Source organism: Engystomops pustulosus, chromosome 2, assembly GCF_040894005.1.
Source record: "Engystomops pustulosus chromosome 2, aEngPut4.maternal, whole genome shotgun sequence".
NCBI classification, from domain to species: Eukaryota; Metazoa; Chordata; class Amphibia; order Anura; family Leptodactylidae; genus Engystomops; species Engystomops pustulosus.
In genome coordinates, this window is record NC_092412.1 from 205,694,870 (window position 1) to 205,713,121 (window position 18,252).

Sequence of the window (18,252 nt, forward strand, 5' to 3'; positions counted from 1 at the left end):
CAAGAGTAGATCCACAGGAGCCGTTGGAGGAACATAAATACCCACCAACACTACGTCTCGTTCGTCCAATAAGCAATGCAAGATGACATATCTGCCCTGTGAGTCCACTCTTAACATTAACTCTTGGAAATTTATTTGTTTATCATTATACAAACTCCACGTGCATATTCTCAGAATGTAGAATGGAAATAATGACTGAGCCAGGGCTTCTTGTGGATGGATCTCCTGTAGACACACTACATCTGGTTGGTATGAGGAGCATAGATGAAACACTGCTCTATTTTTAATCCTATTATTCAGCCCTCGTATGTTCCATGCCAAAAATATAATCATGATAACTTAATATCACACAACATGTAACCATTCTCCATATCAGACTTTCGGTTCACCATTCGCCCCCTCCTCCCCCCATGCCACTCAGATCTTTAATGTCCTCTCTACCCATTCATTTGCTTCAGCTGGGTTTTCAAAAAAGAAGGTTTTCTCTCCATGAATGATCTTAAGTTCTTTTTCAGATCCACATAAGTAGCCCTCTTTTTTTAACTTGAGGGTATTCTGGGAAGATCATGAATTGGGCAGAGCTATATTCCAACTTCCCCATTTTTCTCAAGCTCTTAAGAATGTTATCCCGGCCCATTGGTGAGAGAAGACGCACCAGGATACTCCTCGGAGGGGCACCAACTGCACACATTTTAAAGGGCACCCTATCAACCGCTACGGTGTATATCACCTACAATGATTAGTAACACCACTTAATACACATCACTCCCACACAAACCATTAATGTAATTGAGCAATTCCCAATATGCTTTAATCCATAAATTCAGCCTTTCATAATTGCCGGTAACAAACCACCTGACCAGATGTTCCAGCAAAATTAGTTGAGAGACTGCATTCAGAAAATGCAAAGTTAGTTGTTTAATTGGTTATAAACACCAGGCCACTCTAGAGCGGACATGCATCAGTCCCAGTTCACAGAACACAAAGTTAGTTGGTTAGTTATAGAGGCCGGTCAACTCTAGGACGTACGTGCATCAGTTCAGATTCAGAGAAGGAAGAGTTAGTTAATTAGTTACAAAAGCTGGGCCACTCTAGAACGGACATGCATCAGTTCAGAGTGGCAACACAAAGTTAGTTGGTTAGTTATAGAAGCCGGGACAGTACAAGATCAGAAAAGGCAGTGTTAGTTGGTTAAAGAAGTCTATGGGTTTTCCCTCTGCATCTACGTCATTTAGATACCTGCATGGATGCGGAGGTATAACCAATGGACAGTACATTAAGTTAAATGAAGACAAGGTGAATAAAATAGGGTCATTACATTCTCCAGGTATTCTTCTGTGCGATGTATTCGTCAGTCCCGATCCTCCACTTGCGGCGTGCGGCTGTGCAGGTCTCTTTTCCTTCCGACTCGGAAAACTGAGTTACAGCTCTTTTCGTTCCGCCTTGGTCCGCAGTGGTACGTGTAAAAAGAAATGCGGGACAATAGGGTAGCAATAGGCTGGAGCCCCGGAAGAAGCCGCTATTGGCGAAACTCGAGTCGGGTGGATAACGCCGAACGTGCATGAGAGTTTTTACTTAAGGCCTTTTTAAATATAAATCTTTGTGAGTATAAGAATAAAGAATACCTTTTTAAATAGAAGCTGTGCTACACTATTGTCCCGTATTTCTTTTTACACGTACCACTGCGGACCAAGGCGGAACGAAAAGAGCTGTGACTCAGTTTTCCGAGTTGGAAGGAAAAGAGACCTGCACAGCCGCACGCTGCACGCCGCAAGTGGAGGATCGGGACTGACGAATACATCGCACATAAGAATACCTGGAGAATGTGATGACCCTATTTTATTCACCTTGTCTTCATTTAACTTAAGGTACTGTCCATTGGTTATACCTCCGCATCCATGCAGGTATCTAAATGACGTAGATGCAGAGGAAAAACCCATAGACTTCTTTGACTATAAGGAACATTGGACCGCCATTCCTTCCCTTTCCTCTTTGCGTCGTTATTTAGTAGGCAATTGTGTTGAATCCCTTTTCCAATTACTGTTAAGATTTATTCAGTGTTAGTAGGTTAATTAGTTATAGGAGCCAGGCCATTCTAGAGTGGACATACATCAGTTCAAGTTCAGCAAAAGCAAAGTTGGCTGGCTGATTAATTACAGGAGCATAACCGCATAGTTGATAATTAAGTGCCTCATATTAATGGAGTTAGTCAAGTTGCCATATAGCACCATCAGAAAATAGCAAACCAAACAATGGGTGGAGAATAATTCAGGATTTTACCACTCCAGCACCAAATAGATCATGCAGATGCGCTTTTAACTCTTAATTGTAGTAAGAGAAACAACCATCCTTAGCACATCCCAGAGATTTAGACTCATCAGCAGGCAGCTTCATTTCCAATATGTGGCACGCTGGCTTGACCTCGGCGATTCAGCTGAGTGGGGGGGGCACCATGTATGTATACATGGCACCCCCCCACCAGACTCCCGAATCCAGTTTCAGCCCTGGTCTGACCTCCAGCAGTAATCTCACGCCACATTGCGACATCCGTCTCTCCTCCGCATATCGTCCTCCACACTGCCGAGCTACGTCAAGATCTTTGCACAAAGAGCCCGGGCTTTGTGTACAAGCGCTCACATAGATTCGGAGCTGAAATGGCGACTACACACTTTTCCCGGCGCCTGGACTACCAAGTCCAGGCTAGCAGAGAGGCCCGTGGACTGCTCTCACCCCAGCGTCGCAGCTACACCTGTCATGCTCCAACCCCCTCCTTAAAGTGAGGGGTTAAGATGATCTTTATTGTGTTACCATCACTAGGGGATTGAAATGTGAGAATTTTCTTTTAAATATTCTTTAAGTAAAGCAAAGTAATATTTGACAACTTGGTTAGAAGAAAAATGAAGTCCTCTATAGATTAGACTTGTGATGAGGTACAAATTCTAATGACATTAATAGCTAGACTCTTGGAATTATTGAGTAACAAGCTTGTCCATTGCAACTTGCAGTAATATAGCTTTTTAATAGATTTTTTAATGATCTTTTACAAGCTATCTTCCTGGCATGTGCTTTCCCAATCATTAATATGCCATTAAATTTTAATTACTTACTTGCCAAAATCATCCCAATTACTGTTATATAGAAAAGCCAGAATTGCTTGCCATAGAAACATACAGCCAGAAGAATGGATTACCATCTGCAGAATCGTGTATCTTGCTTAAAGGGCTCTTAATTAGCTTAAAAGCATTTGTGACTCTGTGATTTCGTCTAAATGGTACTCTGAGCTTATTAACCCCTTTTTGACAGTTATGGGTTTGAGCTTTCAAGACCAGGGCAAAGTTTCTCTTTTTTTCTATTCTTTGTCTACCCCTATGTGCACTTTTGTTGTTTGTTTGCTTGTTTGCTAATACTGGGAGCTAAATTGGAGTACATAGGTCTGGAGAGGGCTCGCTTTGAGACAGCCCGGGAAGTCTGAAAGAGACTCATGGTGACCTTCAGTGCCCCTCCCCCTGATGATGTCACATTTGTATTTTTATGCCACCAAATGGGAGAAGAAAGTTAGACAATCTTAAACCAGCCCAGATTTATCTTTCCAACATTAGACATTTTTTTAAATAAATTTGGGGCAGCTCGTCTTACCCTGTTGCCAAGTGTGGTCATGTGACCTGACTTATACATGACCTATGCCCCAAACACTACATATAGATAGTCTTACTCAGCACAGTCTCAATTTTAGAAACTTTTAGTAAATCTGCCCTAAACTGTAAAATCTGCTTGGCAGCTTGGATATTTCAATAAAGCCTTTGTTGCTTTGTTCATTTCTTAAACAATTCAGATGTTACTATTGTGCTGTACTTTTTTTCTTTAGAAAGCACTTGTCTCCCCCTGTCCATATATGAGAGTTTATTAAAAGATAATAAAAACTAGTGGGAACAAGTGCCCTCCTGCTCTTCTAGTTGACCTTTGTAGTGTAGATGCTAAATGTCTGTCTACAGTATATTTTTTTTAGTAGTCTGATGATTAATGTATCGAAAATACAAAAGAACAGTCTGCAGCTGGATAGTCTATTTTTATTAATCTATGGCCATTATTCATTTTGTCTGCTTTTGATGTTATCATGAAATATATCCCTTTCCCCGCATTCAGAGAACAGATAAGAAGCCAAGCTAAAAATGAAATGACTCGTGTGATAAGCAAAAGCTCTGTGGTCTCTCCAGCCAGAAATATTGTATGAAAACAATGGGGTTTCCAGTCCATAGCAGCATGAATAGTCACTTTGGACATTAATGAATTTCCGCCTGTGCCTATAATAAAATGTATGTATACAGTAGGGATGGCTTAATGTGACACAGACCTGAATAATGTTCAGTTTACTGCGTGCTGTCTTTCCATCTTGCTCTTGAAGCAAATTATTTTGGCGTATCTGAAGATAAATTACCCTCTATACAGGAGACCCATTCCAAAAATATCACGCAATTAAACACAAATGCCACGGTTTACAAAAGTTATTTTACTTGGATGTTATTCCTGTAGAGGAATGTCAAAAAGTTAATTAAAAATCTAGAAAGTATTTAGCTCATTTTTTTTCTTCAAACAAGAACTGGAAAGTGTATAGATTGTAATATAATGGACAGTGAGTATAGGAGAAGTCTCTGACACGGTAAAATTTTGGGTATATGTTACTTTTGGTGTACTTATTTATTTATCAATGCACCAGTTTCTTCACAAAGAACATGAGGCTTTATGCCAGTATAGTGGGGTTTGCAAGATGTGCAAAATTTGCTTCTTCTGCCTAGAGCTTGGCAGCAGATTGTGTACTTTGTGAAATGTAATCTGTGTACATGTGGCATCATCGAAATTAGGCCAAGGCTGAGGGGAAAAAACAAGGTTAATATTGAGAAGTGAAAGTAGTTACGTTAAATATTTATGAGATCGTTGCAAAACCAAGTAAGAAACGGTCATGTTGTGTACGTGAGCAGATGAATTTGAGCCTGTTACACCTTGTACAGCTCATTCATTCCAATTCACCACCCAAATTAATTTATGTGGCAAATGAACAAAATTTGGATTAAGACACAGAAAGCAGATTTATTCTCATGAACATTATTTACAAATTAAAAGAAACTTTGCTCTTATTAAATTACCAATCACTGCGATCACACTAGTGCAAATGTTGAGGTAATTTTGGCTTGCACCATGTCTTGTGTAGACCTCTGCAGATGATGATAAAGGAGGTCAATGAACACAGACAGGATTCTGGCGCTGGAACAAACCATGTTCTTCAGCACAAGTTGTCCTTTTCTTAGCATATTTTAGGTTGTTAAAATATAAAGTATAAAATCAAACCAATTAGATTGGGTTACTTTAGGGATGGATGTAAACCAGGGTGTTGTAAACTTTGGGTCCATAATGTCTTCAGACTTTAGATAGTAACTGATGAACCCCAGTATCGAATTCAGTCATTACACTAGGGAGGGGTACACTAGATAGCCTCCCAATTTACAACATAAATTCCTCCCAACTATCCAAATTTACACACTCACCCATACAAAAGGTGCCAAAATAATTTACTTATACTAAGAAGGCCGTAGGCACCTCATTCACACAACTTATGCTGGTAAATCACACAGAGCCTACAATAATTAAATATGCTGTACTATAAGATACTTGATATCATAAATCTCTTCAAAAACTTCAGATTCTCTAAGGCTACAAGCAAAGACTTAGTAAGTGTAAAATTTAAAAAAACAAAAAAGTACAGTGCACACATAAAATATACACTTGTCAGGTAAAAAAGGTTATAAAATAACATACATACGATACATACAAACAGTTCTAAAAAAAAAAGAGAATTAAAAAAAACAGCCTTAGTAATGAAGTAGCTCTAGTTATTTGCGCCATTGGGGTGTCAGCAGATGTTCTGGGCAGTCTACCCATGTAAAATCAATTCCCCAAAAGACTAGTTCCAGGGGGAACCCTGGATTCACTAGTTTAAATCCATTGGGTTTTTGCTCCTACACCCTGACTGTGATGTCACTGAAAGGTGGAGGTTCGCATTATCCTTCTCTTCAATGAGGTACACTTTAGGTAGATGGTTTTATGAAAACCCTATTACTTTTTATTGTAAGATGTCATAACTGTGCCATTGCCTCCAATCATCTGGGTATCTCATCATCTCTTAACCCATACCAAATTTGGGGTAGCTAGACTTAAAGCCAGGGGTCTTCTGGGATTTGACACAGTTCTTGCATATCTAAATTCTTGAAATTTAAGAGGACAGATACAGCAAAACCCCTTAACCCTATCCCGGAAATGGGGAATCGCAACCATGAATTATGTTTATTTCACAAATATAATTTCCGTAAATCTTTGAAGGGAACTAGACCCCACCAGGCTTGTTGCTTTGATCCCTGTAACAAGGCTATTTTTGGTATACACCTTTGTCTCTACTCATGTTCTAAATGTAGTTTAAATGGGCAAATGAAGTTTTGAGGTAGAAAGGGTGAGTGTACAAGTGAGTGGAAGACTGGCTATCATTAGAAATGTAAATTAAACTAAGACTGTGGGGGCTTTTTCATACTTATATCACAGTCTCCAAGACCGGCCCCAGACCGCCAATCCTCTACAACACTCAGTTGTGGGATGAATGAAAGCAGGAGGCATGAGTTCACCTGTTGGACGAGGAATATGTCTTAGCCTCTTGACTCCAAATACCTCAAACTTTTCTTTGTATGAAAAACCTTATTCCACTGACTTTATTGCCTAAAGTAGACTCTTACTAATTCCTAATGCAATAGAAACCCATCTAGCTACATGTTACAGATACAATATCAGAAGGAGTCTTATTGCTGGTCACATGACATCTGAGGAACAGAATCGATATAATAACTGTCCATTGCAGTCAAAAGAATCAACATTTTTGTTAATGTTGGAACTGTAAATGAGTACATGTCAAGCTGGCAGTCAATTGACCCTTTCTTTTAATCCCCCTTTATCTGCCTCTTTCTATTACACATATAAAGATGGAAATAAATATTTCTTTAAAAAAATAATTTAGATAGAACAACAGAATACAGTATTATATAAGCGCTAAAAGTGTTTCCCACCTACAGAGGTTCAGTTAATAAACTATTGTGAAACCGTGACTGTCACACTGTTTCCGATAATTAGCTTGCAGCGGCATACTGTAAATAGTCTAATTTTTCTTATTTATTTTTGATGGCCATGTCAAATGTACTTTCTAGTCATTATAATTTCCTAAACATTACTTTATTATCTAAGTAAAAGAAATCTCTGCTTTAAAATACATTTAACACATTTTGGCTTTTGTTTGTTGTCTAACGTGGTCAAGATGAAAGCTGTTTAAAGTCAATAAAGTTGTTAAAGGCAATGTCCTAAGTGAAATCAATCTACCAACTTTCCAACTTTGTGCCAATACTAAGAAGGATGGCACCCTGCAAAAAAAAGACAATAAAAGAGGGAACTAGAGCAATTTTCAAGTATTCTGGTGCAAGGGAGAGGTTAGAGAGGTACACATCGATGGCTTTGACAGTCTGGGGGCAGCACAGGGATTAGGACCACAGGTGCGCTGCACTTAGGGCTCAGGATGGGAAACACTAGAGAGAAGAGATGTTTTCTGAGGGTGCACATGGTATGGGGGAATGGCAAGGCAGCACATGGTAGATACCTCTGAAGAGCAAAGAACTTATGTAATGCCGCCCCCTTTAGGATAGATTAATCTGCTGTCCAAGTCAGAAGTCTGACCTCTTGGCAGGTAAGGCACTGCTGATTCTTGGATTATTTGGAGCAAGCGCTCCCCACCTGCTCAACATTGCCAGCGCCCCGAACGGTGGCTCGTCCCACCTGGTGCTAGAAACGGCCCTGACACAACTAGTACAAGATACTAAATCGTCCCAGCACCCTTCTTAATGTGTGGCTCAAAAGTTAGGATCTCATTGACCAACTTGAAGAACTAGCTACATTCAGCTCAATTTTAGTACATTGGATATGTTTTAGAAAACAAAGCTTCACACCTCTGCTGACCACTTAACACACTTTAAATCACTCTTTTACATCAACGCAAACTCATAACAAGCAAGACCTACAAGAATTAACTATAAAAGTTTTTTATGACTTGACATGTCTTCCTCCTTCAGATTTACTTTGGACAACACTGCTACTCGTATGTCTGGATGTGGTACTGGAAGCACCAGCACCAGATAGATGACGAAAAAGCTATTGAAGGTCATAGTTAAGTTGAAAAAAATCTTTTCCATAATGACAGCCTGTTCTGGGGACACATTTTTATTATAACTACTTTATTTCTTATGTGCAGCCTTGCAGTCTGTATGTTTTAATGTAGCCTGACATTGAGGCAGGTCATACTAATTTATATACTTAGCATTTTCTTTTGAAGGAACAAGGATTTGACTTTTATAGGATTTTTTTTTCTCTCCATTGTGAACTTGATTTGAACTGTAATGTCTTTGAAGCTTAGAATAAGGTTGTGAATCTGTCTATTTGTGAGACATGTACGCACTAATGATCAGAGCAGATTTGACAATGACTTTAGTATCACTGACCGGATTCAGCACTGTGAACATGTCACCTATTACTTTATCCTGGAAACCTGATGATTGTATTAAAATAAAGATCTTTCCAGAACCCTAGTTGTTGCTGGAGATGTGGTGGCGAAGAGGACACAATGCTGCGCATATGGTGGAGTTGTCCGTTGATGGCAAGACATTGCTCGACTTTATAATTCTCTCACTCATTCTACTATTATGCTGTCACCAGAACAGACTTTGCTTTCGGTCCTTCCTGGTCCAATTTCTAAAATTTTCTGTTGCTCAGCTTCACACAAATTGGTAGTCATTAATGTTAAATGAACACTTTCACTAGAGTATCTATGGCTATATAAGGCAAACTACATTTACATCGAGGAGAAATGTGATAACAGTTTAAGGCCTCATGCACCCAACCATATGGAGGTCTATTATCTGCTGCCCAATAGAGGTCTTTGGGGTGAGCACACTGTGTGTCTCATCGCAACTCGCTGTGACTGAGCTGGACAGCCAAGCCGCAATATAGGACATGTCTACCCATCTTCTGCACCCTGTCGTGTGCTGCACCCAGTGTTGTGTGCACAAAACATTATGGGCACCTTTCAGCAGCACTATTCAAATCTAATTTTGTCCCATTCGATATAGAGAAAATAATGGTCCTTTTAGTTTGAATTAGTCAAAAAAGATGCCTTGCAGCAACAAGTGTGGTTTCACAAAGTTGTACTTATCCTGGGGGTACTAAGGTGCCTCACTAAGAAACCACACATGGATTTTTTGGGGGGTCTGTACCACCACAGTGGATCTAAACTTTCAAGGTTCACAAGTTTATAATTTACTTGTTTATTTAGAATTCTTTAACATTCTCTAATTTGGGGGTGATAACAGAGGTAGTGCAGGAACATGAGGGGCCTTATCTTATTATTATATAGTGTGCTACTAGATTGGCAGATCAAATTGCTGGGGATGATGATGAGTGGGGGGAGGTGGTGGAGATTCCGGCCACATTGTCATTGAATGTAGCACAGCGAAGGTCACAGTTATTTCTTGTCCACAAAGTGTATTGAACACCAGTGCTGCTGTGGAAAGTGAGAATTAGGAGAAACGCTTGTTGTCTGCGCTGTGCGGAAGATAAGGCAGATGACATGCATGTTCTGGACATGTCTGGCTCTAGTTCCCTTGTGGGAGAAAGCAATATGGTTGGTAAAAAGGTGTTTGGAACAAGGTTTTTGGCTGGTCCCAAGATTTGTATACTGAGTTGTGTGGGGGGACTAGATATTCCACAGGCGGAACAGTTGGCTTTAGCGAAGGTTCTCTATCAGGTTCAGAAGGCTATTGCACGACACTGGCTTGATGAGAAGGCATCCGATATAAAAGAGGTGAAGAGAATGACAAATGTGACTATGATTATGGAAATGAAAGTGTATAATAAACGGGGCTTGTTGATGAAGTTCGAGAAACTGTGGGGCAAATGGATTGACAGTCCGGGGCTGGCTTTCCCGGAGCTACTGCAGAACTGGATGCGCTTATGACCTTGTGGATTGTAAGGGGTGTGAGATGCAAATGTTTGAAGTAGTATATATGTGAGAGAATGAGAAGCAATGCTTATAAGACAGCAGGACTAAAATGTGAGAGGACATGTGTGGCCAGACCACAGGGAGTGGGGTAGGGTGTTGGGGTTGTTCTACAAATGATTGTTGATAATTGATCCAAAATTGTTAAAAAACATGTATGTAAAAAATCCATGTGTATGAGGCACATATGATGATAATAAATGTTACCTGATTTTTTAAAAAAAGAATTATTTATCTCTCGTCTGTATATCTGCTCATATCTACCTGTTTTTGGGCAATGTATATCTGAGATTCTGAGTTTGACTCCACCAAAGGGCAATTTCTTGATCATTTCCATTTTGCACTTTAGCTATGGCCTGCACCCTCATTTAAGGCTGTGGCACATGTATAGTAAAGGTGGGCTTTCATGAGTGACCAGTGATGTTGCAGACATCCAGAGCAGAAGAAACTATGGAGTGGCGAGTACTTGTTATCGGTGCTCGCCACTCCTCAGCCCTCCCGTAAAACTGGTGCCGCTCTGCCCTGGGTCCCAATGGTGGTTATATATAGTATTATTTCACATCTAATATAGGGTTTCCCATTATTACTGTTTGTCTGATTTGGGGTCTCCATTGCTAATTCTTTTTTCTGCACCAGGATATATGTTCTGCGCACCCGGGTCTACACTTTTATAACATTATACCCATGTTTGATATATTTGGCATATATGGTACACCTGTAGGCAACATCTTAAACTTTATTGAGTTGAGCCAAGTAAAAGTTGGATTATTTGGAATTAAAAAAAAAAACCCATAGAAATAGGGTTTCTGTCACACATTTTCGGCTTTCTTTTAAACACATTTGTACTCCTGTGTTCGCATCATTTGCTTACAATAGGTAATTTTATTGTTTTGGGACCATAATACTAGGTGTGGTTAAGACTTAATTTGGTGTAATACACAGTTTGATAAATATGCATTGACCATTCCTATTCTTCTGTGTGTAAAGAAGAGCTATTGTCCAATATTTTGGGAACACAATCTGTTACTTTCTTCTGAATAGCTGAAACGGTGCAGTTCCAAACTGAATTGCTTGCCCTCATTTAGGGGTTGTATACTGGTATTGCTTTTCCTTTTTTCATCTGCCAAAAAATCTATGATTAATTTTTTAGCTGTAGTGTAAAATGGAGCAAAAACTTCACTGCTTCTCGGAAGCTTTTATAAATGTCTTTATAAATGTATTATCTTCTTTCTCAGTGGAATTCTTATTCTGTGATTTGGCTTCAATGAAGTCCATACGGAATTGTGTACAGAATTTCAAAGCAAAGAATCTGGACCTTCATGTTCTGGTTAATAACGGTGAGTCATTGCTTTATTTTGAAATGTGTTTCTGGATTTTTCTGTTATTGTATGTAATCACCATTAGTATTATTCCATTATTCATATAGTACAGATATTGAGAAATGTGATGTATCTTTAATACCAATTTATTATAATATTGTAATCTGTGATTTCATAGAAAAAAGGAATTGGAATACAGGCGGTCCCCTGCCTAAGGACACCCAACTTACAGATGACCCCTAGTTACAAACAGACCCCTCTGCCCACTGTGACCTCTGGTGAAGCTCTCTGGATGCTTTCCTTTAGTCCCATGCTGCAGTGATCAGCTGTAAGGTGCCTGTATTGAAGCTTTATTGATAATTCTTGATCCCATTACAGCAAAAAATGGGACAATAAAATTTTTTTTGTCAGGTTCCATGGGCATGTAGTTAAGTTGAATTTGTATGCAAGTCGGAATTGTATATTTTATCATTGTAGCTCCAATCTTGTATGTAACCCGGGGACTGCCTGAAATTGATCTCAATTAGGATTCGATGCATGAAATGGTCCCCAAAACATCTATATGTGTTGATTGAGTTAGATCATTACTTCTCTTTATTAGCTGTCATGCAGTATAAACATAAAATTGTTCTTTGATCACTGTATACGAATGTTGGTTATCACTAAGGCCCCCTGCATAAGGACGTACCTATGGAAAAGGTACCACGTGCTGGTCAGATGCCATGTACCGCGCACAATGCAATGGACAAGAGTCCTTCCATCAGAGATTGATATGATGCTAGGAGTCCCTGTCTACTGACCAAACAATAACTTTAACAGTTGTCACAGTGTCAGCCCAGCAGTTCAGCCAGTAGACAGGTACTCCATACATCATATATCTCTATGATGCAAGCACTCCCATCCACTGCACTGTGCTTAGTCGATGCAGATGGCCTTAGAAATAGCCAATTAATGGATTAATAATGTCAATCTTGGACAGTTCCTTAAAATTTAATTTCTTCAGATTCTACAGACTTTATATTTTCATATCACATCTTCAACCATTTCATAGATGACATATAAATGGGTTCTAGATGTTGTTCGTCTTTGGATATCTGTTGACTTCACTCATTTGGAGACATTTCAACTTTCTTGATGGTGGTTCCATTCTTTCATTGTTCTTCCTAGAAATGTCTAAGCAGATTGACAATTAGTGATATGGACTCCAATTAGAGCAGACTCTAATAACTTTGAGATGACAAATTCCATATGACATAATTGTACTTCAGCCTTTCTGTATTTCAAATGTCTGTAAGGAAGTATGGAGCGGGCACATCGGCGGAGGCCACTCTATACATAGCTGGCACCAATCTCGGTTGTTAACCCATTCAAACGTTTTTACGCCATTTGGGATGGTCAGCATCTTGAATCCATCAATGATGTCATCAGAGGGCGCTGCTCAGTTGCTATAACAGCTGGGACCCTTAAGAACGGCCTACTCTTAGCAGGCTCCTTTACAATTTTACAATATACTGCAATACAGTGGTATCCTGCCTTTGGCCTGCAGCCTAAATCGGGCTCTAACGAGACCTGTGACCCGCACCTGTGGGCTATACAGAAACCCAGGACCGAAGCTCGGATGGAGTAGGAGTCCCACTACCAGCCTACCCCTACTCCATAATAAGCAGGCCCAGTACGGACATTACAAAGATGTCTATGCTAGTTAGGCCAACATAGACTAACAGACTTCTCCTGCTTACCACATGTCTGCATTAACCTTTGGTTACTGTAGACAAATCCAGAGCTTTTACCATGTACCTTTTATCTGCCTGTAGGACTGATAGTGGTTCTCCCACACGACACCTCTCACTTTATCACAGTGCACATACTGTGATGCTGCCATGTGTTTATTTTTTAATTAATATTTACACGTTTTATAGCATAGGTGAACATGTTTTAGGATGCGTTCACTTGTGGCAGTGACGCTTGCAGTTTTAAATGCACCCGAAAATCTGATAAGGAGATTTGCCGGATTAAATAGCTGTTATCCTGAACAGGCATACGTTTGTGTGAATGTAGCCGAACTGCCTCCACACAACTAGATAGACACATGCTGTAATGATGGAGCAACTTCTCACTGCCAGGATTAGGGCTGGAAAATCACTCACATTGAAACAATGTAAGAATTACCGACACCTTTGAGGACGTTAAAACTAATGGCTGCTGGTAGCCATTCGACAGCTGGCTGTGTTGCAGACAAATTGAGGTTACTCAGACGATTGAGCTGAAATCTGGCAATGATCTTTTAATGCCAAGTTATGGCAACAAAGCTGTTCCATCTAAGGATGAGATTGTGTGCCCAGGCAATATTTTGAAAGGAATAACAAATAACTTTGATATCCACTATACAAAGAAAATCGAATATAAACCCTTAAAGGGGTTTTCCAGGCAAAGTCTATTAGTTGAATCTATCCATTGAATATTTAATTTATATGAGATTGTTAAGGGGCAACACCTGGCACCCCTGCTGATCGGAGATAACACTATACACTGCAGTCCTACAAACTCTGCTCCCATTAGGAGCCAAGCCTGCAGTAAAGAGAAGTCTATGAGGGAGATATATCAGCACTTCTATGACAGTTTTTGGCGTTGAAATGCAAGAAATTGTGATTATACGTGCCACTCCATGTCATATAGAGGCCGCATTGAGGGGCGCATCCGCTGGCGGACAGGGTGTTCCTGCCCTGTGCCTGTGTACTTTCTAAAAAGGTTTATTTGCAGGTTCTTCCTCAAAACTACTCCAGGTCGGACCTGGAGTATGTTACATCTCCCCCTATGTCTTTGGATTTATCCTCTGTGTATTGTAGTATATTGGATTCTTCAGTCTTTAAGGGCTTTTCTGTGAATAGTTCTCTAAAGAGATTGGAAAGCTTGTATTAATGCTGTGGTCCATTCTCTTCCTACCATAGTATAGTGGCGGTGTTTGCTATTGCAGCTCAGTCCTATTATCTAGCATGAGAATGAGCTGCACAGAGATGACAAGATGAATGAACAAGCCTTCACAGGAGTGCTGTGCCAGCTTCCGGAAGCTTATTGGCGTGGGTGCCAAGGGTCAGTCATAGGCTTGTTCCATATGGATCAATGTTTAAAACCTAAAAAATGGGTGGATAGCTATATTCAGCTATACCGTGAAGCCTCTCCAGAAGAAGTGTTCCCCCCAACCCATTTTTCCCCATTATACTCTAGGGAAGCTTCCCCCTCTAAGAAGACCACCACTTTAAAAGACCGATTTTCTAATTTTTGGTCCAATATTTGGGAGTCTGCCGAAAGAGGTTTCACTGTATATCAGAAATGTATCACTTATGTATTAATTTCTGTAGGATAATTATTTTTTCAACAGAAAAAGGCAGATTAAAGTTGCTGGATCCATGTGTATAGCTTTTTACCATTATACATCAAAGTAATAATTCAGTGGGATATAAAATAGAACCATAGGGTGCATGTAGTGTCTGAAAATGAAATAAAGACTCTTCTTTTCGGAAGACAAACTGTGCATAGTTTAGCCCACTTTGTTTTCTCCTTGCTGTTCTCTTTTTCGGTGACAGAACCTGACAGCAGCAATTTGTTCTTGTAAAAATAGACATTTATGTTTTGATATTTTTGTTGGTTGCTATTCAGAAACATTTCCTATGATCTATTGTACTACATATAAAGTGTTGGAGATAAAAAAGACAAACTTCTTCTTTTTCTTGTCAGACTTTTAATATGTACTGTGAATTTGGGCACCAGATACATACAATGTTCACATTTTTACTATATATAATATACATGTTATTGTTTTTTGTGTCTTTTCATGACTACATATCCAGTTTCCACGACCCCCTCAGGTAGGGTATGAAATCTTCGTTGTTTAACTATAAGAAATCTCCCTCTGTCATATAAAAATGAGCTGAAAAGAGTCGTATTTTGCCTGAGATGTGTGATTTTAAAGGCTAAGGGGGAGCAGCACCTTTGGTGTCAAATTAAAGATAAGAATCTTATCATCATCCGGTCACATCAGGCTTGTGGTCCTGTTATCTACAGAACCATATATACAGACTTAGGAAATATAAGCGTCAGATAAAGACCCATTTTCCACCTTTTTCTTTAACTGCCCTCCAGGTTCTGTAGCTCAGAGGAACACCATAGTATCACATAGTTCATAGACTACCTGAGGGGGCTTCCTAAGGGAGTCCCTTTAATTGAGATTGTTACTTTATATATCTGTAAAGCTCTCCGACTAAACATTTTTTTCTTAATACTGCACCGCTCACCAAGATGTAAGACCGATCGTGGAAAACATTGATACACTTTTATTATGTAAAAGAAACTCAGCATTGCAACAGCTGGCATCGGCCAATTGTGTTTCCAACAATTTTACCTCAACCAGTTAGGAATCAAGAATAGCCCTAGAATTGATGGAGAATTCAACTGTCATGCAAAGATGATCCACCTAAGATATTGCAAAACACTGTAAAGAATACTCACAGCATTTAGCAGCATAGTGGAAATGAATTCCATAAATCTTATCCACATTTGTCAATTAAAACTGCAAACCTAAAGTAAGGCCTCGTGCACGCCACCATATATTTTTTTCCTGTTCTTTTTTTTGGCCGTAAATACAGGACGTTTTCAACCCGTATGTACACTTATGGCGCTGTACCCGTACCGCATTCTTAAAAAATACAGTCGACTGGCTGGCTGACAGAATGAACCTCCCACTTGTTACTGCCTCCCTGGATATTGCAGGTATATACAGCAGTATACGGTGCACAAACTTATGCAGCACGTAAGCTATCCGTATTTTATACATTCCTATGGACTTCTATGGGGCGTACACTTATGGTATGGAGGGCAATGTAAATGGATGGCCGTGTTACCCATTGTAATGAATTGGGCCATATGCCACACGTACATACGGACGTTTTAATACATTCTTGTGGCATGACGCCTTAGTCAATTAATGTAAGCTGCAGGGACCTGAAGCAATTCCTGTAGCTGGGCCACAGCAAAACAACACCCAATTTCAGGTGAAAATTTTGCAGCATATTTGATTTCCTCGACCTTATAAAAACTTTTTGGCTTTTTGAATTTGAAAATTCACGTAACATCACTTCCCGGTGTGGAACTGTACTGTTGTGGGGAATATTTATAAAACACCCAGTATTGCATACTAGATACTTAAATTTCCAAAAATGTAATGTAAAAAGGGAATTATCTGCCTTGGTAACAGTGATTTCTCCAAGGCTTTCTAGGCTTATACCCTCCAGTAGGCTTCTCTAGAATTATGAGCTTCCAAGCAATTAATCCCCTGGTGTTCTAACATTTTGAAAGATTTACCTATTACATAAGTTGTCGAGCGACCACATTTCTTTACCGTTTTTTTTCTCTGCAGATATTCATCCAGAATTTCCATGCCTTTCTGCACTGAACAGATAAGGCCAATCACAAAATTTAGAATGTAAAGTCTTGCTTCCTAGAGCTGCAGCTGCAGACGTTATTGTCTGGATGTTTCTACATGGCCTCCAGCTAATGTGCACATCCACCAAGATATGACTTGTGCAATGTCACTTGGAGGTCAATAAACTCTTGAGAATCACATAAAAGGCAGGCATGAAGGGCACGGATGAGTGGCGCAAGGGCTATTTCTTTCTGACAAGACACAAACCTCCGTGCCAGAGAAAATTAAATTAACATTTAGTAATTCATGGTAAAATTATATTTTCACTCTCAGCATAAATGGATTGTAGAGCAAGACTTGAGATAAAAGGGACACATTCCTTCCTCATCTGCATATTTTTTATTACATAGCAGTAGACAGTCATATAGGATTTTGTGAGATGATATGGAGTCGTCTAAGGTAAGGTAAGCCTGAATGACAGTACGGCATGAAAGATGTTAAATTTCCAATAATGGTATTGCTATGATAAGGCTGAATAACGGATAGGGAATCCTTGTCTTTCCCATAATGCGTAAAGCTGACATTATTCTTTCATGAAGGATTTCCATGGTGGGTGTAATACACTTGAGGCAGCGTGTGGGTGGAGGCGGATGTATTTTCTACGAGGAGGGAAGATTCCATTTAGCTATGCTCTGTTGACTTGAAGCCGACTCATCAGCAGTATAGAATTGTAGAAGCAGTGCAATATGTACCTCTAGATGCACAAAATCTACTTTCTGTATGATGCATCATTTATTATAGCAGAAACAAAGCCTGTTAATGGTGTTGCAATCAGATTTTCCCATTTTGTCTGTTTCTTTTCCAATTTCTATTCATTTCTTGTAGCAGCAGGATGTTTGTCTCCTCCAATGACGCACAGACAGTAGGAGGTATTTTTCAACATCAGAAGTATATAATGTCATCTCTCACAATGTGTAGTAGGTCAACACAACATATTGTGCCGAGTATCTCAGGCCGGAGACAGCTTAATGGAACTTATTCATTGTATTCATGTTTTTACTGTTGCAAATGTTGACTGCTTCAGAATTATTTTCCACTGTGATAAAAAAAAAATTTGGTGTTTTGTCAGTCTTGTAAGGCCAAGGATGTAAGCAGCTGGATATAATTGTCAGAAATGTTAGTGGGGACATCTACAACACAAAGTGCAGCCATATTGGTTGAGCATTTCAGAGTTGAAAAGTGACATGATTCCTTGACATTAAAATATAATTCCTAAAAAATCTGCCCTTTTAGCTTTTTGATAAGATCATGCAAATATGACACCTGGTCTATCACCCAGAGTGTACACATAAGATTCTGGAATAATAATAATGACTTTATTT

At 39.5% G+C, this 18,252-nt stretch overlaps 1 protein-coding gene across 5 annotated transcripts in view; it reads left to right on the top strand.

Annotated features, from left to right (window-relative positions):
- The window catches only part of ZBED1 (zinc finger BED-type containing 1), a 158,395-nt gene that overhangs the window by 97,133 nt on the left and 43,010 nt on the right, over window positions 1–18,252 (top strand). For 4 of the 5 annotated variants that reach the window (XM_072137896.1, XM_072137899.1, XM_072137897.1 and 1 more), the window contains one exon: window positions 11,368–11,469. The exons of the other annotated variant lie outside the window; for it this stretch is intronic. In XM_072137896.1, the coding sequence (XP_071993997.1) occupies window positions 11,368–11,469 (102 nt within the window). The remainder of the gene's footprint in view (window positions 1–11,367; window positions 11,470–18,252) is intronic. 5 annotated transcript variants of the gene reach the window in all.